Below are 21829 nucleotides of genomic sequence, written 5' to 3'. Positions count from 1 at the left end.
TTCATAAATCCATGCTGACTTTGACCGATCCTGTCACTGCTTTCCAAATGCGCTGCTATTACATCTTTAATAATCGACAAGCTTCTTCCCCACTACCGATATCAGGCTAACTGGTCTATAATTCCCTATTTTCTCTCTCCTTCCTTTCTTAAATGTATAGTCTTAGCTGAGGGGAATGTGACAACGTGGCATACAATCAGTAAAATCTAATCAGGAGGACAGTAAAACTAATCAGAGAACTAGGATGGGGAGGGATGGATGGAGAGAGAGAGAGAGGGAAAGCAGGGGTTACTTGAAGTTAGAGGTCAATATTTGTAAGGGTTGTGAGGATTGTAATGAATGAATGAATGCTTTATTGTCACATGTGACAAGTCATAGTGAAATTCTTTGCTAAGAAGAGCATTCTTTGTCACATGTAAAACACCGACAAAGTTACAAAGTATCCCGCGCCAAGTCCACCTTAGTTATCTCCCCCCATCCCCTCCTCATGGCAGCCCCCCACACCGGGTCCTCTTTTGTTCCTCCCCCCAGCGGGGCTTCCCCCTCCCTCACTCCCACGTGATACTTCCCCGTCCGTAGGTCGGTGCCTTCACAACCGCCTCTCCAACCTCTCCACTATCGCCGCCAGATCCCCTCCGTGGCGCCGACCTAGGCCACAGCAGCACGCTCCATAGTCCCAAGGGAGGGTCGCAACCTGAAACGTCACCCATTCCATCTCTCCGGAGATGCTACCTGTCCCGCTGAATTACTCCAACTTTTTGTGTCTATCTTCAAAGATTAAATGCACTCTGAGATGTCAATTTTCTATTTCTTGATGTGATCTGAATGTGTAGCAGCAAGAAATCTCTCAGCATTGATATAATAAGCAGTTAAACATTTTATGAGAATAAAATAACAATTTAGGCATGTACAATTTGAAATTCACTTAAATAGAAACATTACTTTAAAACGTTTTTATAAATATCCACTCATATTTGACAAAAAAATGCCAATGATTCCAGCAGCAATTTCTGACTTGTCCTGCATAACTGAGAATAACATTCTTGTCGTTGCATGTTCTCATGCATTTTGCCACAGGTGGCATCCAGCTTTGTATTCCAACACCTAACCCTGCTTGGAGTTAAATATGAGAGTTGAGATTTGTGCACAACAGCCTGCGCTTAGATTTCATATTAACCTAGATCCTAAACCCAGTTGAAGGAATCTCCACTGGTATTTAAATGAGAGAGATATCTTCAGTTAAGCAATGCTTCATAAGAGTTTTACTGAGCTTAAGTTTAAAAGTGTTTAATATCTCTGATTTTTCAATTATCTTTTGAGTTATTGAATGATTTATTAATGTGCTTAGACTTTTAAAATATTTCAGGCTTTTTAGTAATTTTGAGTTGTTTTAACGTTATTTTGAATCCTTGCGACATTATGATTTTAATGTTTTGGCTAAATCATGAATGGATGGGGCATGTTTCAGATTTCTTTCCTCACTATGCTGGATGGGGATTATTTTGGCCATCACACGTATTTTTCCGTGAAGCACAGAAAGCCTTTTCACTGCAGACATTTTTCCACATGTCAACAATTAATGGTGAATGGTGAAATTTTGCACATACAAAGTTAGCTCATCAATGCCAGAAATCTTGTTCTGCAATAATTCCACTAAAATATGACATTAGATACTCAGTTTTATCTCTTTCAACAATTTTCAGTGTTTTTAAAGTGAGAATAGTGCATAAAATTGGTTTATAACAAATCTTGGTTGTACAGGAAAGGCTGCCAATGATTCAGCACCCAGCACCCAGGACTCACAAGGTCTCCATTATCCACATTCATATCATATCATATCATATATATACAGCCGGAAACAGGCCTTTTCGGCCCACCAAGTCCGTGCCGCCCAGTGATCCCCGTACATTAACACTATCCTACACCCACTAGGGACAATTTTTACATTTACCCAGCCAATTAACCTACATACCTGTACGTCTTTGGAGTGTGGGAGGAAACCGAAGATCTCGGAGAAAACCCACGCAGGTCACGGGGAGAACGTACAAACTCCTTACAGTGCAGCACCCATAGTCAGGATCGAACCTGAGTCTCCGGCGCTGCATTCGCTGTAAAGCAGCAACTCTACCGCTGCGCTACCGTGCCGCTTTTAAAGGGAACCAAGGCCCCACTTTTCACAATATTTTAGCCCAATATTTTGGACATGAGAATAATTTGGAGCTAGAATAACTTGCATAATGGTATAAGAGTTGTCAAAAGGGGATGAATGGCATGTAACTAGCTAAATACCCAGTACAGTCCCAGTGAACGACTAAGGTTAGTAAAAACACAGCACCAGTCAAACAAAATAACTTATGTAGTTTCCCAATTCTATGAGATTTCATCAGCAGTTTCGCTTACTCTTTATACAGTCCTAGATTGTCAATTTTGCAATGGATCAGTGCAATGACTTTATTAATGCAAAATGTTTACATTACAATGTGACCAATGAAGCTATTCCCGTGACAGTTCGTTTGCAATGGTACATGGACCCTGCTCTCATTTTGACTTAGTGCAGGCTCTGGAGAATGTTAGCCCTGGTGGTGCATTGATTCTCAGTCGCCGTCACGTTGTTTTCTTTTTCTGCCAACTGCACAAGATGGAGGAGACAGTGGTGTAGAATATGGCTGGACACAGCCTTGTTTAACACCGCTTGGATGTTCTGATTGTACTTCTTTCTTGCAGGAGGTGGGTAATACTCAGCCTCATTGTGGTAAGTAACAAAGAATGCGCATAGAGCTTTCTCATCAGAGTCATTCAGACCAAGTTCTGAAAGCACCTTTATCCACGTGGCCTCAAGTTCCCTATCCCAAATCTTCCTCTTCAAGACAGAAGACAAACTGGGCAGAATGCTGGCAAACCCTGGATGTTTCGCCAACACACGAGAATGCAAAGACTGAAGCATGTCAACAACATAACTGAAGAATAGATTAACTTCCACACTTGTGAACCTATTAAGCATAAAATAAAGAACAAGTTAAGTTGTCCATTGGGGATATCAAGAATTTTAAATAATCAGCATTGTGAAAATTGACCATTAAAGCTAGTTTGAAAGTATCAGTCTACATCCTCAACTACCCAGGTTCAAAATTGTCTCATAAACCAATAATTTTAATGATACAATTTTGCTGGGTGTAAAATGGCTTCTTCAATCCACAGAGGGGAATTGGGGATTGCTGGCAATGACAATGTTAATTGCCTTTTCCTAATTGACCTTGTGAAGGTGGGGGTGAGTGAGATGCTTACTCTGCTGCAGTGTTTGTAGGGTAAGAGTGTGAGGTAACAAATTCCAGGAAGTTGCCAAATAGCGAAGAAAGAATGGCAACAAAATGGTGACATAAGACCGCAAATACCGGAATTTGTATCAAAACTAAAGGACAGTAAGTAACAAGAGGAACTCAACTGGTCAGGCAGCATCTGTGGAAGGAAATGGACAGTCTACGTTTCCTGTCGAGACCTTTCATCTGGACCGAAAGAGAAGAGGGGAAATTGACGGTATAAAGAGGTGGGGAGAGGGGTGGAGTAAGAACTGGGAAGCGATAGGTAGGTACAGGTGAGGAGGGGTTGATTGGCAGATGGCAGTCAGGTAGGAGAGAAAGGGTGGAGACAGTGATAGAGGCTGGGAGGTAATAAGTGGAAAACAAAAGGCTGCAGATTCTAGAATTGGATGGAATAGGGAGGTGAAGAATGGAAGGGGACGAGGGGTGGAGGCAAACGGGAACAACAGCTGGAGGGGTGAGGTGAACAGTAGTGGGAAGAAGGGGTCCAGTGGGATGAGAGTGTGGGGGAGGGGGGTGAAACAGGGTGGTAGGGGACTCAAGAGATGGTTATTGATATAAAGGAGGAATGGCAATTATTTGTCAAAATCAGGATGGCGTGTGGCTGTGGAATTGAACATGGTGGAATTTATGAGTTTGCAGCTCATCCAGATGGTGGGGCTCATGGGCTTTGGTGGTCCTGTCATGAACTTGCAAGTTGCTGAAGATAATTCATACAACAGCAACACTGCACTGGTGGGTGGATGGAATAAATGTTTAGGCTGTAGGATAGGATGACAATAGATGACACTCCTATCACATATCTGAGTTATATCTTGCTGGAAGAACTTTGAGGAGCTCTCCCCATAGAATACATTATCTTTAAACTGCATTTATTGTCTTATTATTGAAAGAGGGAAGGTCATTAGTAATACAGCTGAAGATGGTTACTCCCCTGAAATGTTTCTGATAATGATACCAAGATACTCCAATGATATCCTGGGTCTGAGATGATTAATATCTAACAATCATAATAATCTTCCTTTGTGCTACAGATGAGTTGTGTGAAGGAATGTACTCCTGTTGAATCACTATCACTTTTACTGAGCATCTTTTTGCTGCAAACAGTCAAAATCTAGCTCCCTATCAAGAAGTCAGTTTTGTTCCACCTAGAATTGAGCTGTTTTGTCTACATTTGGAGCAAGGCTCGAGAAAGATCTAAAGCTAACTGATCCAGGCAGACTCAAACGGGGCACCAGTAACCAGGGTATTGGTAAATTTTCAATTCTACCTGCCATCAAACAGAAAGATAGGGCAGCCATTGACTGATTTGATTTGTCCAACTTTGAGTGAAGTATGCATTCGGAGATGTTTTACTGTCAAATACGTGGCAGAATCATTAGCTCTGCAGCTGTGATTTATTGGGTCCATGACTTCATATCAAGTGAAGTGAATCAAACTGGTTGATATCTTGCATCTGCATTGTCACAATTCACAGGAAGAGGCCAATATGGATCATCCACTTGGCACTGAGTAGAAGATGGATTGTCACATAGCATGTCAGACAATGCTTCAGCCTTAATGTTTTCATTCAGATATTATTGCTAGAAGGTTATTTGCACAGTGCTTGATCTTTTTGTTGTGTGTTACTAGATTTGTTCAGAATCTATTCCCATTTAGCATGCTGGTGGTAGCTCTCAACATAATGATGGTGTCATCAGTGTAAAAGTGGGAATTTATCTCCATAAGGACAACATGGTAGTCACCCATCAATGAAGAGATGCCTTATGCATCGCAACGCAATCCTCAGACTTCAGCCAGATTGAGACCAAACTAGAGGTTGCTCTGCAGAATATGAGAACATACTACCAACAGAATTCCCTGCGTCCAAACCCAACAAAAATTCAAAGCGCAGCTTTCCACCTCCGGAATCGGGATGCGAAATGTCAACTGCAGGAACGATGGAATACTGCAAAGCCCCAAAGTACCTAGGTGTGGTCCGTGATCACACATTATCATATCGCTAACATGTTGAGAAAACCAAGGCAAAGGTCAACACCCGGAACAATGTATTCGAAAAACTGGCAAACAGCTCATTTGGAAGTGACCCAACAACAATCCGCACTGCAGCCCTGGCGCTCTGTTTCTCAGTGGCAGAATATGCATGACCCATCTGGAGCCTCTCTAAATGTGCACGCAAGGTGGACTCTGTATTGAACACTGCCTGCAGGAAAATCACAGGATGCCTGAAGCCGACAAAGGTTGAACATCTGTACGAGCTGGCTGGCATCCTTGAACCATCTCGTAGACATGATCGGGCAGCTGCAGTAGAACGCTTCAATGTGGACACGGACCCCCGTCAGCCCTTGCACAATCACCAACATGCCAAGAAACGCTTGAAGAGTCGGAACAGCTTCATGGAACTAGAGCCAACCGTGCCAGGTACCAAAACCAAACAACAGGTGGCACCAGGACACCACCTGCCTTATACTACCTAGAAAGACATAAACCGCCTCCGCACTGGAGTGGGACGTTGCGGATTCAACCTGAAGAATTGATGCTTCTCGGACTCTGACAAATGCAACTGCGTAGAGGTACAGACAATGGCCCATCTACTGAGTTGTGGAGGAGAGGCATGCACCGCGGACGATCTCCGCTGAGGCACAGATGTGGCACTGGCCGTGGCAAAGCGATGGCAGAACGCCGTCTGACACACGAGCGAACGACTGAAGAGATCATTTTATGTACAGTATGTTCAATATAACTGTGACCAATGCTATTACAGACAGATAGATCTGCAACAGATCAAGTTTTTCCTTAAGGGTTCTCCCATCACCAGAGTTCAAGTCTTTCTGAAACCCGTGTCCTCCAATATTTAAACGACACAATCAGTGCTGATGTTTTTGATGATAGGCATTGAGGGCTTTTACACAAAGTACATTCTGTGTCTGCAATACCACGTGATCCTTCCCAGCAGAAATCAATGTGGAAGATAACTGATTCATCAGCTAAGGGAGGGTGGTGGGTAGTGACCAGAGAAGGATGCATTGCCCCAGAGATTTCATTGGGTCCAGAATGAATATTGAAGAATGATCTCCACCGAACTGTATACACACGAGCCAATAACTTTAATACATTTATTTTACTGGGAGGGCAGGTGATGCCCTGGATGATGATAGAGGATATTGGAAGATTAGCTAAAAGGTATGATCCTATGAGTATAACTATGTCTTGCAGTTGGTTGACTATTCTGAGAATTCACTGACCCAATTAAGGCACAACTCCCAAAATATCAGTGAGGAGATCATTGCATGGTTGACTAGGCTGATTGTGTCTTTGCTCCAGTGCCAGGGGCAATGCTGGCAATCCATGTCTTTTCATGGCAATCTTGCACAACTGTGACATGCTCACCCACAGTGTAAAGCAGTTATTCATGATGTGGGCTTTAAAGTCATATATAGGTCAGACAACATGAGATCACTGGGTCTCTTTCCCTAAAGGATGCTTGGTTAATTAGATGGGTTCTGCGTTTCCATGGCAGCTTTGGTGGGATTTGATTGTGTCTCTCAAGATCATTGACCAGACTTCTGGATTATTCACCCAGCAATATAACCACTATGGTACTATTTTAATATGGCATGGATACTCTTTATAAGTCTGAAAAGCATAATCTGCTAACGTGGGGCAGATAACACTAAAGAACCTCTGATTGACTATGACAAGAGGTAATTTATTTAAATTAAAGGTCTTGAGTTTTTGAGAAATGATTGTGATGGCTCAACACCCACTGAATTCTCCCAAAAAGAAGGAGTGGACACCAGCAGTGGCTAACAAGATCATTTTTACTTATATGCATTTTATTCTTTTTCTTGTCTCCTATTCAGATTCTCCAGAGATGCTGTCTGACCCGCTGAGTTACCCCAGCTTTTTGAGTCTATCATTGTTAAGGGATATGCTTCCTAAGTATAATGGATGTAGAAGTATAATAGCTGTTACCTCTTATTTATTAAGCAGAAGTTTAATAAACTTGGAGCGTAATTCCATCCGAGTCTTTCTTAAGGCAAGAATGAAATTATCATGTTACATTGGTTGAACCAAGCTAACATATCTGAAGGACTAGCAATAAAAACAAAGATCTTTTCTTCCAATACCCATTGACCATTATAAAACAAAACCCACACAATCACACAAGAGATCCTCCTTAGATCTTCCAATCCCAATGATCAAATACTCTTGTGAACTTTGACTATCCCCATGTCACCTGTGGTCCAGGAGCATTGACCACATCTCATCCTGTCCAATTTGTTTTGCAATGTTTTCAGAATGTGGCTCAAAGGATTGCATGAGATTCTTTGCGTTCTGGTCCAATTCCAGGTATTGAGCTGTCAGTTCCCCTATTCTCTTCTCCAGCCTATACATTGAAATAAAGGAAATACAGGTTTAAAGGTGTACAACTTTTTGTGGTCAAACATTCATCATTAAACTAATGAAAACCCATGATTATGAGTTGATGCCAATACCTCGAGGATGACAGTGCTGACTGGCATTATTCAGCCTATTTTAATAATTAGTATGGTTTTGGAGAACCATTGGAATCACACTAATCATTCTGAAAAATCTAAAAAGCCTTTAGAGAAGAACAAATCAACATATTGTGAAGAAGGAACTGCAGATGCTGGTTTACACCAAAGATAGGCACAAAATGCTGGAGTAACTCAGCAGGTCAGGCAACATCTCTGGAGTAAAGGAATAGGCAACGTTTCAGGTCGAGTCCCTTCTAGTCTGCAGGCAGCGTGAAGAAGGGTCTCGACTCGAAACATCACCAATTCCTTTTTTCCAGAGATGCTGCCTGACCTGCTGAGATACTCCAGCATTTTGTGTCTATCTCCAAGTCAACATATTGGCAGCTTTTGCCAAGAGTTAGGATATTAAGATATGACAAGCAAAACAAAAGGAAAATAAACCCAAAAGAGTCGGCATTCATCTGCAAGGTGAGCTGAGTAAACACAATGTCTGACTCTTATTTAACTCCTGCTTAAGCGAAAAAGATTCAATATGGTTCCAAGGAAGCTTGTCATCGGTGACACTCCAGGTTACCATCTCAATTAATATGGCAACCTCTTTAAAAGAAGTTGGAGGTGAAGAGTGAGGTTCTAACTGCCCAGTACAGATAGAGGATAAGCCAGGACTCTGATAAACACAGTAGTAGTTGCCTACATAGCAGCTGGCAACACCTGCTTACATCCTCATCCTCTTCAGTCCCCATACCCTTGAAGACAATTCCCCACAAGATCGGTTGCCTCTTTCTATTAAAGGCTTAGACTATTTTCTAAACAGGGAGAGGATTCAGAAATTGGAGGTGTAAAGAGGCTCTGGAGTTCTGGTGCAGGATTCCCCAAAAAGTTGATTTGCAAGTTAAATTGGTAGTAAGGAAGGCAGTTTAATGGACTTCCTTTGTCTCCTTTTCCATTCTGACAAAGGGTTTATGACCAGGAACATTCATTATTTTTCTTTACCCACAGATGCAGCCAGACCTGCTGAATATTTCCAGCATTTTCTGTTTCTGTTTCAGATCTTCATTCCTCAGTCAGTGTGATGAAGCTCTTTGTATAGAAATGTTTAACTATCCCACCAATTCTTCCTTTACTCCAGGACTTTTTCAGCAGCAACCAACTCCTCAGGAAGCTTCATAAGAAGTTGAAGGAGGATATCTCTCCAAAGAGAACACGTTGCATTCACCTCGTCGCCAACATCGACATTCCAACTGAATCGGATTGAAGTTACTTTGGAAAGGTCTGTGCCTGGTGCCGGAGGCAGGGTCCAAATGATCAAAGGCAAAGCAACTCTTAAGAAGGCAAAATGGGTGTTGGTCTTTCATTGCAAGCACATAGAGCAGTACAGCACAGAACTGTCCCTTCGGACTATAGTGCCCACGCCAAACATGACGCCGTTAAACTAATCTTCTCTGCCGGTTTGCCATATCCCCATATCCAAAGGCCCAGCCAAAAGCCTCTTAAATGTCACTGTCATAGTTGCCTCTGTCAACACCTCTTAGTTTTAGTTTTAGAGATACAGCGCGGAAACAGGCCCTTCGGCCCACCAGGTCGGCGCCGACCTGCGATCCCCGCATATTAACACCATCCTACACACACTAGGGACAATTTTTACATTTACCAAGCCAATTGACCTACAAACCTGTAGTGTGGGAGGAAACCGAAGATCTCGGAGAAAACCCACGCAGGTCACGGGGAGAACGTACAAACTCCGCACAGACAGACAGGACCCGTAGTCGGGATCGACCCCGGATCTCCGGCGCTGCATTACGCTGAAAGGCAGCAACTCTACTGCTGTGCCACCTGTCACACCTACTGCTGTACCTGACTGATCATTCCAGGCACCCACGACTAGATCTCATTTAAACTTTGTCTCTCTGACCTTAAAGCTATGCCCACTACTCTTTGACATTTCCCTCCTGGGAAAAAAGGTTCTGATTGTCTACCCTATCTACACCTCATGTTTTTATAAACATTGATCAGATCTTCCCTCAGCTTCTTAAGTTCCAGTGAAACAATCCAAGTTTGCACAACCTCTTCTTGCAGCTAAAGGGGATTTGAGAGAAGACAACTTAATGCAATTATAAAGAGCTCTAATATGACTGCATCCTGAATATTGTGCAAGGGGAATGTACAGTACTTGCCATGCAGCTAAGGTCAATCAGATTGATTTATGACTGGTCGCACCAGCCTGGACCAGATGTCTTACTCCTGCTTCTATTCCTTAGATTCTTACGTCAGCATTCGTTCCTCTCCTAATTCTGCAGAGTGAATACTACAAGTAAACAATGTCTAAAGTTACATCATTCAACCCCACCAGGCCTTGTGAGACCCAGGTCCCCCTGTATAAGTGTCTGGGTCCTGATTTCTTTAAAACCCTGCAGAATGTTGACTCTGATCATGTCTACTTCCTTTCATCTGGTGCCATTTCCACCCCACTCCCTCCCCATCCCCCGGTTAAAACGGGATTGACTTCCCATGTGAATCACAGAGCTTCCATTTACCAGGTTCCTCATTGCCTGGAAGAATTGAAAGGTCATAAGAAGCGAACCCTGACCAGAGGACACCCATCGCCTCTGCTTCATATGCCAGTGCCTGCCCCGCACAGCAGTTGCCACAGCTTGCCCCACCCTACCTGCCAATCCTGTGGCGGAGAAGTTCTGTGGACACCCTCTCAGAGGAAGCCTTCAGCTGTCGCCCCTTGGCTGCTTCCTCCTGCCTGTCGGCCTTCGTGGCCCTGTTCATCATTCAGCAGCTCCACCACCAAACTGTCTCCATGCAACGCACAGGGAGTTGAGCGAGAACTTGGTGAACAGCTGTGTGGGGAACGGGCTGGCTCAGTCCCAGCAGCTCAGTGACACCTATTTTAAACCACGGTAAAAAATAGCAAAGTGGAACTGGGCAAAGTGATCGGCTCAGTGACTTGCAATTCACCACCTTCTGTATTAAAGCCTCGCCAAGACGAGATTTTTTAATTTTTCCAGTCCATGAGCAAACTTTTATGAAATGCCAATAAGTAATTAATGAAGGCCGCTTAAAGTTAACCTGCTAACTAGAATAGTCATCTTTGAAAACTGAGCCTGATGTTTATTAAGTTTAGATGATTCTAAATATAAAAGTGATTACACCTGATAAATGCTGTTGGATAGCGAGCCGCTCGCTGTGTGTTTCGCACGGGAACTGGCAGCAGTGCTCGCTTTCCTCTCTCGTGGTTTGGGCTGCTGATAAAACTACACAGTCCTAAGGAGATCTGTGGTCGGTGTTACGCCATCCTACTGCCTGCCCGTCCCAATGTCCGGGAGCAGGAAGCTCGATTCATCACCATCCTAGAATCTTTATCACCTCGAACCGCGAAAGGCAGTGTGATCAACCGTACCCCATCCCTCCGCCTGTGTACTGTGAAACGGGATCGATTCTACACACCCGACAAGTCTGTCTGTATACAGTGACCGGGAGCGGGTGATCGATTCTACACACCCTTCAGTCTGTATATAGCGACGGGGAGCGGGATCAGTTCTACACACCTTACAATCTGTATACAGTGAATGGGAGCGGGATCGATTCTACATCAAGCCATCATTTTGCATGGAAAATTAACGAGTATCTGGGACGTGCCGATTCTCGTCCCTTTTATGACACTTTCCCCTGACTGCGTTAATTGAAACTTGTGTTAGATTGTTTCTCAAGAGAGTTGGAATGATTTTCAAGAACTTTTTCTGTGCGTGCAATCGTTCGGAGTCGATGGGATGCCGGGCGATCTGGAATCACAATGCAGCCGATAATGTCATTTCAGGAAATCGGGGCAGCATTTTCACCAGCAACATGCAATTTGTTCAGGGAGTTGTTCCTATTGTTCACATTAGTGAGTTGAACGGGGTTTGGACTGTGTGTAACGCGATTCAAGCTACTACCAGTAGCGTGATCGATTATAAAAGCTGTCCCTTTTATAAATTGATTCAGGATACTTCCAAGATCATTTTTAATAATATCTGGCCTGCTTATTACACTGATAACACTGGGAACAGTGTGATTGTAAAATAAAAGCAGAAGATCAGACTTCAGATTTTCAGCATCCGCAGTATTTTCTTTTTGACAGTCGGATCATAAGTTCGGAATTCATACAGATTTCACACTCAGTATCTCGTGGTCTGTTAAAGGGCTTATCTTAGAGTTAGATTAGAAGGCCAGGCAGGCGGTGCAGAAGCATGATGTCCACATGACCAGGTTCAAGAACAGCTACTTTCAGGTTCTTGAACCGACTTGCACAACCCCAACGTGCGTCGGCAACGGAACAACCAGGGAATTGTTCTATAATTGTGTTTTGCACAAATGTCTTGTTTTTTTAGCATAGTCTTTTTCTTTTTATTGGTTTGCAAAATCTAGGTAGAATTTATGTTTATATGTGTTGTCTGATTCTATTTTTCTGTGATGTTGTTGCAAGGAAATGATTTTCGCTGTACCCTGTCGTACTTGTGCATGTGACAATAGCTCCGCTTGACTTGAGTTAATCTGCAAGTCGAATCGGTAGTAAAGAAAGCAAACTCAATGCTAGCATTTATTTCAAGAAGGCCTGGAGACAAAAACAGGCTCTATAAGGCGCATTTGGATTATTGTGAGCAATTTTGGGCACCATATCTGAGGAAGATTGTGCAAGCTCTGGAGAGGGTCCAGAGGAAATTTACAAGAACGATCCCAGGAATTAGGTTAACCTATGATGAGCGTTTGTCGGCACGGGCCCTGTTCTCGCTGGAGTTTAGGGGGGACCTCATTGAAACATACAGAATATTGAAAGGCTTGGATAGAGTGGATGTGGAGAAGATGTTTCCATTAATGGAAGAGTCGAGAACTAGAGGTCATAGCCTCAGAATTAAAGGACGTTCTTTTCGGAAGGAGACGAGGAGACATTTCTTTAGTCAGAGGGTGTTGAATCTGTGGAATTATTTGCCACAGAGGGCTGTTGAGGCCAAGTCAGTGGATATTATAAAGGCAGAGACAGATAGATTCTTGATTAGTACAGGTGTCAGAGGCTATGGGGAGAAGGCAGGAGAATGGGGTTAGGAGGGAGAGATAGATCAGCCATGATTGAATGCCGAGTAGACTCGATGGGCCGAATGGCTCAAATTTTCCTCCTATTCCTTATGACATGTAGACAACCTGCGGAGAATGCAACAGCCATGATACAGATCAAGTGCAATGAATAACCTTCCCTGTGCTGTTAGTCAGAATCAACTACTGGATTATAATTTTGCTGCATTAATTCACAATGTTTTTTGCACTACCTTTAGGGATCTGAATGGTTTCAGAAAATCTTACAACATTGAGAGATAGTGGCTGTCATTTATTAAGAGATCATTACATCAATAGACATTATTAGCGAAACAATGGTGGTGTAATTCTGGTCTTTAACATTACCATTAACCAAGGAGTGAATAAGGTTAGGGAGGTCACTGATTCAACCACATTGGTAAGGAGCAGTTTTATTTGTACACACTAAATGCACAATAATATCTGAAGTAACAGGTGACAGTAAAAATATATTTCATTATTATCCACTTTTTTGTTGGGTGGACAGGGTTGAAGTTTGGGGTCAGGGAATTCACTCCAGCCACCTTTGACCAACTCCCACATCCTACATCCTTCCCATCGGCGGCGATGCCTCGGTTCGACCCGCGGTTGATGAGAGCGTGGAGGACCACTGTGAGGGAGGGAGGAGAACAATGGAGGACCCGGCCTGGGGGGGGCTGTTGGGGGGAACAATGAACAATGGGGAGGGGGGGACAAAGGGCAATAGGACCCGGCCTGGGGGAACTGTTGGGGGGGGGGGGGCAAAAGGGAGCCGGCGTGCTTTGCAACTTTGTCAGCGTTGTAGGTGGCTGCTGTTTGTATACATTGGCTAAGCAAGCAAAGAATCTCACTGTGCCTATAAAGTATTCCAATTCCATTTCAAATCTGTCAATAATTTCAGTGTTAGTCTTTGCTACCCTCATTCCTCAGTCACCTCCTCCTTTGGAGCTATGGATTACCATCTCATGCAACTCATTCTTACCGTGAGAGACTTATGCAAGAATATTCTAATTCCCATGCTAAGCAAATAAATCAGTTTTTCTTCAAATGTTGTCAAATATAAAGCAGCAGAAACAAGCCTATCTTTAGGAACAATTTGGAAGAATGAGGCTACAGAGATATTTGATTGAATGTAACAGGTTCCTTGCTTCTATGAGAATAAACGAATTACATTGGATGCTAGTGATAGTTGTAATTAATTATTGGGTTTCCATTAGTAATAGATTGAAACCTGGACTCTGACTTTAGCAATTTGCTTTCCAACAAAATCTCGCTATAAATTTGTAATCTGGAGGCGTAAATTTATCGCTGTAAATTTGTAATCTTTGTAATCACAGTGGTGCAGCCAGGAGAGCTGCTGCCTCATAGCACCACAGACCAGGGTTCAATCCTAACCCTTGGTGAGCTCTGTGTATAGTTTAAATGTCCTCTCTGTGAGTGCATGAGTTTCCTCTGGGCGCTCCAGTTTCTTCCTTCATCCTGAAGACCCAGGGCAGCCGTAAAAACTATCCCCGACTCCCAATTCCTCCGTCTACGCCGCATCTGCACCCAGGATGCGGTGTTCCATACTAGGGCATCGGAGATGTCCTCATTCTTTAGGAAACGGGGGTCCCCCTCTTCCATTATAGATGAGGCTCTCACTAGGGTCTCCTCTATATCCCGCAGCTCTGCTCTTGCTCCCCCTCTCCCCATTCGTAACAAGGACAGAATCCCCCTTGTCCTCACCTTCCACCTCATCAGCCGTCCCATAAACAAATCATCCTCCAACATTTCCGCCACCTCCAATGGGATCCCACTACTGGCCACATCTTCCCATCTCCACCCCTTTCTGCTTTCCGCAGAGACTGTTTCCTCCGTAACTCCCTGGTACACGTCCTTTCCCAACCAAAATACCTCCTCCCCAGTTACTTTCCCCTGCAACCGCAGGAGATGCAACACCTGTCCCTTTACCTCCCCTCTTGACTCCATCCAAGGACCCAAACAGTCTTTCCAGGAGAGGCAGAGGTTCACCTGCACCTCCTCCAACCTTATCTATTGTTTCCCCTGTTCCAGATGTCAACTTATCTACATCAGCAAGACAAAGCGCAGGCTCAGCGATCGTTTTGCTTAATACATCCGATCTGTCTGACTCAACCAACTAGATCTCCCGGTGGCTCAGCACTTCAATTCCCCCTCCCATTCCCAATCTGATCTTTCTATCCTGGGCCTCCTCCATTGTCAGAGTGAGGCCCAGCGCAAATTGGAGGAACAGCACCTCGTATTTCGCTTGGGCAGTTTACACCCCAGCGATATGAACGTTGACTTCTCCCACTTCAGGTAGTCCCTGCTTCCCCTCTCTACCCCCTCCCCCTTCCGTGTTCTCTCACCATTCTTCCTGACTCCGACTACATCCTATCTTTGTCCCGCCTCCTCCCCTGACATCAGTCTGAAGAAGGGTCTTGACCCGAAACGTCACCCATTCCTTCTCTCCCGAGATGCTGCCTGACCTGCTGAGTTACTCCAGCATTTTGTGTCTACAGGGATAGAGCTGCTCCCTCACAGCAGCATCCTTGTAATTCTTCGCCACGCTCTTTCTTGTTTAATGACATAATTCCAGTTCAACAACATTGTGTGTTGGAGAATTAATTGAAATTACATCCAATAGCCTGTACATCTGCCAGGACAGCATCACCAAAGTCTCGAAGGTGCTGGATTAATGGAATGTTACAGGCAGTAAGTGTGTATGCGTTATAACAAGCTCCAATGTAAAATACCAGCCAGCCACATCTTCATATATATGGCTGTGTTCCCATAGCCCAATATTATTATTTATTTTAGATTTTTATCCCTTCCCCTTTATAAACCACAATCAATTAGTTTCCACCACTTGTCCAGGCAATGTGTTTCCAATCATTTACACTAAATCAAACACACCACTGGCAAACTCTTCAAGTCAAACCTTTTGGTCTCACTTGTCATTTTCTGTGTCTGTGACCACCTCAGAAGCCTTCTTATGAATGTTTTTCTTCCTTGCCAGTCGCCTGTTGACTGTCTTGTTCTCTTCTGGACCCAATGTTGATTTCCCTTTGGGAATTTTGTACTTTGGTCTTTGGGAATAGAGGAGATTCTTGGAGAAAATCAGAGGAATGTTCCCATTGAATAGTAAGACAGCCAAAGTTGTTGCTGCAAACAAATGAGTGTATAATTAGTCAGTGAATTCTCAACGTCTTCAGGGTAAGTTGGATAACAATCAACATAGTTATCAAGAGCTGGGAAGTAGGTTGATTATGTGATACCCAAGGAATGCATTAAATACACTGAAATGGATTGACTTAACCACCAAATAGGTGGCACAGTGGCATAACTAAGAGAATCACAGCCTCACAGCACCAGAGACCCAGGTTTAATCTTGACCTCCAGTGCTGTCATTGTAGAGTTTGCATGTTCTCTTGTGAGCACATGGGTTGCCTCCAGAGACTTTGGTTTCTGCTCACATCCTGAATATGTGCAGGTTAGTAGGCTAATTGGCCAATGTAAATTTTCCTTTACTGTTTGGGAATCCGAGGGACAATGATGAGAGGGTGAGTAAAATAACAATGGGATTAATGTAAATGGGTGGTTGGTGGTTGATGGTTGGCAGTCTTGGTGGGCTGCAGAGCTGGTTTCCAAGCTGTATCTCTCCATGTCTCAAAGTTGTATTCCTTTCAAGTCAGGATTTCTCACAGATCACTCGTATTGTTGATGTGACCTGCAAGAATGAAGTATATTTTCCCTCCTCTTTTAACTTTAAACATCATACTCCATGGTGCTGAGCTGTTAGTGCAGATCCACGAGAGCCAAGCAACCCTTCTACCTGAAATAAATGTTCATTATTCACATATAATTCCAGATAGCAATAAATATTGCTGGTCTTAGTAAATAGAATCTGCAGTTCCTTGTGTCTGCAATAAGCGTTGAGATGTTTTATCAGTTTCATTTCTTTACACACATTGGCATGCTCGCTCACATGGATGTATTCACATGGATTGAGGATTGGTGTGAACACCAGTCAGCTTTCCCTTGAGAAACAGAATGAACATCAACAACTGAACAAGATGGTACCATTCAGCCAATGCTCCACTGCTGACAGGACAGACCTCAATGAAGTAGCCCACTGTGGAGTGTAGGCAGCGGGAATGGTCCCTGACCTCAATGTCCATTTCAGGCACCATGAAGTGGGCATGGAGTTTGCACATTCTTCCAGTAACCATGTAGGTTTCTTCCTGGTGTTCCTGTTTCCTCCCACATCCCAAAGACCTGCTGTTTTAATTGACCATAGTAAATTGCTCCCAAGTTTGTGGGTGAGCACTAGAATCTGGGATCATTTGATGAGAAGGTAGACAGAATAAAATGGGGTTAATAGTGGTTAAATTCATGGTTGATGTTCAATGCAGACCTGTTGGGCTGAAGGATCTGTTTCCATCTCCACAACTCTCTATGACCCTTTCTATTAAAGTTTGTTAGGCTTCTTATGTCTCAAATGGGAAAAATTAGTTATGTTGTCATTATACACATTGTATTTCCTTCCTTGTTCACTGCCTTTTCTGTCCAAGTCATTTTTGGTTGTTAAAATCAGCGTGATTATTATTCCATGACATTTGAATTCATGTGCAACTCTCTTCCTCCACCTCTTTCCTATTGGTCAGTAGTCTTGCCCTTTGGTGCAACTGATTCTTTATCTCTATAACAGTTAGATCCAATGGTTTTACCTCTACTGCCACTAATGTTAACATCGCAGAAAGGTACTTGGACAGGATTGTGCAGTTACATGGACACATCGATGGAATGCAACAGCATGTTGTTAACGTCACCATCAGCCAAACCAACGAGTAGAGTGCATTGACCATGATGAATGTAGAGCACTGATAGGCTGATGTCAGAGATTATCGGGACTCATGTGAAGGAAGTGATACTGTGACTTACCAATGAGTGGGCTAAGCCAGTACACGAGCATGTATTCCAGCAACGTGTTCCCAGAGCAGTGGAATGTCACAGAGAATGCTAGCGCTGGATTAAATAAAGCTGTGGTATATGGGCCAGCTACACAGGAGAGCAAATAATAGGTTAGACACCAGACGTAGCAACAGATTAAATTCCCCAACACATCTTATGTCCCACATTGCTACACCAGGCTCAAGACCACATCCCGCACAAAAACTGAAGCTGCAGTGGCCCATTTGGCTCCCCGAATGTGCTCCACCATTCAATAAGATCCACACTCATCTCTTACCTTGGTTCCATTTCCTGCACCAACCACAACATCCCTCGATTATGTTCACATCCAAAGTCCCTCTGATTTTGGTGTTGAACATAGTCGGCAACTGATGCTTCCCAGCCCTTTCAGATAGAGAACCCCAGTGGTTCCCCACCATTGGTGAAGCAATTTCTTCTCATCTCTGTTCTGAATGGCTAATCCCCTACTTGGGATAGTGACCCCTGGTTTTAGAGGACCCAGCAGCGGAAACACCAATTCTGAAACTATCGTACGTTACCCAGATTGTTAATTACCCAGATGGTACAACATTACCCAGACTACACATTGTTATCTAGACAATGTGATACAGAATATTCATTAATGTTGTAACACATTAATGTCGTAATGCTCTGTACAACATTATCAAGATGGTACATTATCTAGACGATACGTTACTCAGATTGTACGTTACTCAAACTGTACATTACCCTGCCAAAAAAAGTTACCTAGAGTGTGTACAACGTAACCCAGACTACACAATGTAACTAGACTGTTTCTCCTCCCATGGATGCTGCCTTACCTGCTGAGAATTTCCAGCATTTGCTGTTGTCATTTCAGGTTTCCATTATCTACAGTTTTGTTTTATTTTGAACCCAACACCACCTCACTGCGACTATTAATAGGAGAACATGTTAATTATACTTCCCCTGACTTTGAATGGAGCTTACCTGCGTACACCAGGGCAGTGATGGTCAGGGCTTTGGACAGGATCCTGTACCCCAAAGCTGCTCCCTCAAACTTCATCACAACCAAGTGGAAAAGGAAGGCACAGGCTGCTTCAGCCAAGGCGCCGTGGCTGACAGATGTCTGAATGGCTGAGCTACAGTCAATGGCCATCATGTTCTGGATGAGGTGGAAATCCGTCAGCTCCCAGGACCAGTACACTCTGGCAACCACACTGGCCAAGTGTGTCCCCCCGAACTGGGACAAGGTTTTCAGTGTAGCAACTGCCAGCGAAGAGTTGGAGCGTAGCAGCTCCTGCAAGGTGATCAGGGGGTTGGCGTGCACACCATCCAACGTGGCTTCATGGATCAAGAAGAGGATGAACAGTAGAGTCAGAACCACGTCCATCCCAAACCCACCTCCCCATGGCCCGATGACCACCAACATCCTGAGCTCAAGCCAGAAGGCTCCCAGTTGGAAGCAAGTGGCCAACTCTGCCAGGAAGATGTAGACCTGAAGTGGCAAGAGCCTCCTGGAAACCACCCTGACCATCTGACAGAGAGCCAGAACAGCAAAGAAGTAACCACACGACACATTTAGCCCAGCCATGGTTTGCTCCAGACCTGACTCGCTGTGACTCTTAACACTTGATGCTTTTTTTATAAAAGTACATTAAATAGAAACGTGTACATTTGGCATGGAGTCAAGGACATTATGAGCAAATACACGTGTACAAAGCAGAGCCAGGTAGGGGCTCGTCAATCATCAACAGACCGTTTACACCTGGTTCCACAGCTTCTTCACAGATGTGGATGTCCAGTAAAACCATGTGGTGGAGTGAAAACGTTTAATTTCCAGGTTTTTACTCCAAAAAAGTAAAACATGTCAAATATGTCCAAAACATAGTGAGTCTTATAGATTCAGACCCTTCAGTCCAAATCATTCATGCTGACTAAGATGCCCCATCAAAACCATATAACCCCTATTCCTACCTCAACAACAGATCATTATGGTCCACCTCTTGCACTATCATGAATTTGTTTCTTTTGTTCTAATCTATGTTTTACATTAATGTTTCTTTCACTGTCTTCTTTCTTTTAAAATAAGTATAATTTATGTGTAATTTGTTTTTGTGTGATGTCTGCTTCTACAGAGAGAGAGAGAGAGAGAGAGAGAGAGAGAGAGAGAGAGAGAGAGAGAGAGAGAGAGAGAGAGAGAGAGAGAGAGAGAGAGAGAGAGAGAGAGAGAGAAAGAAAGAAAGAAAGAGAGAAAGAAAGAGAGAAAGAAAGAGAGAGAAAGATAAAACGGAGGGGCCGATAGGAGATTTTGGAGAGGGTGGATCGACATGGAGCGAGTACGCCGAGTGGTCTGACCCAGGGTCTGGCTTCAGGGGTGTTGATTTAGTCTTCGATACTTGACTCCAGCGTTGAGACTCTGTGGCGAGACCAATTGGCCACATCCAAGTTTGTGACTTGCTCTCCAGCTGCCCCGTTGTAACTGGAAGACCCTTCCGTTGATAAACCCCTTGGTATCAGAGGAAGACGCCAGATGTGCAAACAATACGGCAGGTCTGGCAGTTAATCTTAAATTGGAATATCTCTTGATATTCGGAGAAAATGAAAAATCAATGAAGCAAACGAAACATGCAAGGATACCTTTAAACGATCAACGCATTTAACTAAACAATTTGATTCAAAACTTGCACTGAAACCCTTCTCCCTCTCTGTTGAAGTGACGGATATATTCCCTGAGCCAGGACAGGTGCCCCCAATGTCCGGAGAGCTCTCTCTAACTCTTTGTTGAATGCATCCAGTGAATCGGCCTCCTGAGGCAGATAATTCCACAAATTCACAACTCACTGGGTGAAAATGTTTTTCCTCATCTCAGTTCTAAATGGCCTACTCGTTATTCTTAAACCACGGCCCCTCGCTCTGGACTCCCCAACATCGGGATCATGTTTCCTGCATCTATCGTATCCAGTCCCTTTATAATTTTATATTTCTAAGATCCCCCTCTCATCCTTCTAAATTCCAGTGTTTTAAATAGTTTTCAAAAACAACTACAATTGCCGTATATTTTTTTAACCCCCCCCCCCAATCATTTCCTTTCAAAGGCAGTTTGGTTCAGGTCTTAAAAGCACGCTTTGTCAGCATCCATGCTTCTGCCTCCAGCTGGCCCGATCCGCTCCGTTCCTTCCGCACTGGGGACGGCAACATATAGAAACTAGGTGCAGGAGTAGGCCATTCGAGCCTGCACCGCCATTCAATATGATCATGGCTGATCATCCAACTCAGTATCCCGTACCTGCCTTCTCTCCATACCCCCTGATCCCTTTAGCCACAAGGGCCACATCTAACTCCCTCTTAAATATAGCCAATAAACTGGCCTCAACTATCTTCTGTGGCAGATATTACACAAGTGCAGACCGGTTGCCCTGTGCGCTCCACGAAGCGCTGCCCCTGGCGGATGCGGTCCTTGCACTAACCGTTGCCAAAGATACTAGAGTGCTCTAGTATCTTTGCCGTTAACCCAGTGTCTGGCCGCGCTGTCAGCTGCGTGTGTGGTCTATTCTGAAGATGATTTAGGAGGGAAGGCCATGGAGTCTCAGGTCCAGGCCAATATTTATCCTGCATTCAACACCACATAAGGCAAAGCTTTGCTTGGCCTCTGAGCGCAGGTTCTGCACCTTAATCACGGCGGTTGGGGGAAGTCTTGATTCTAGAGTCGAATAGAAAATCCCATTTGTCAGGCATCTTAGCGTTTGCGTGTGGGGCAGCATTACAGCGGCACAGATGAGGGAGTTTGCAGCAGTGACTGCAGTCTCTGCGTGTCCAAGGGATTGCAACTACATCGTTACAGACAGCTAATGGAAAACGAAGGCGAGTTGCTGAGCGCAGCCATACTGGAGGATTCTCCAGAGATTGTACTGAATCTCTTAATCGATGGAACCAAAGTCCATTGCTAGGTTGAAAATGACTATC

General features: G+C 44.0%; 2 protein-coding genes across 2 annotated transcripts; both read right to left on the bottom strand.

The window, feature by feature from the left end:
* Positions 1 to 2548: 2548 nt before the first annotated feature.
* LOC144599063 (single-pass membrane and coiled-coil domain-containing protein 1-like) lies at positions 2549 to 10594 on the bottom strand. The gene is made up of 3 exons (XM_078409787.1): positions 10485 to 10594; positions 7558 to 7707; positions 2549 to 2990 (listed from the first exon to the last, which is right to left on the bottom strand). The coding sequence occupies exons 1-3, from the start codon at positions 10592 to 10594 to the stop codon at positions 2549 to 2551; spliced, it is 702 nt and encodes a 233-aa protein (XP_078265913.1).
* An 848-nt stretch (positions 10595 to 11442) lies between these two features.
* aqp12 (aquaporin 12) lies at positions 11443 to 19457 on the bottom strand. Its single transcript, XM_078409786.1, has 5 exons — positions 18854 to 19457; positions 17855 to 17971; positions 15865 to 16075; positions 12310 to 12358; positions 11443 to 11607 (listed from the first exon to the last, which is right to left on the bottom strand). Exons 1-5 carry the CDS (start codon positions 19455 to 19457, stop codon positions 11443 to 11445), a joined length of 1146 nt encoding a protein of 381 aa, XP_078265912.1.
* Between the last annotated feature and the right edge of the window lie 2372 nt (positions 19458 to 21829).

This window comes from Rhinoraja longicauda, chromosome 13, assembly GCF_053455715.1.
Source record: "Rhinoraja longicauda isolate Sanriku21f chromosome 13, sRhiLon1.1, whole genome shotgun sequence".
NCBI lineage: Eukaryota > Metazoa > Chordata > Chondrichthyes > Rajiformes > Arhynchobatidae > Rhinoraja > Rhinoraja longicauda.
This window is presented reverse-complemented; position numbering and strand designations above follow the sequence as displayed.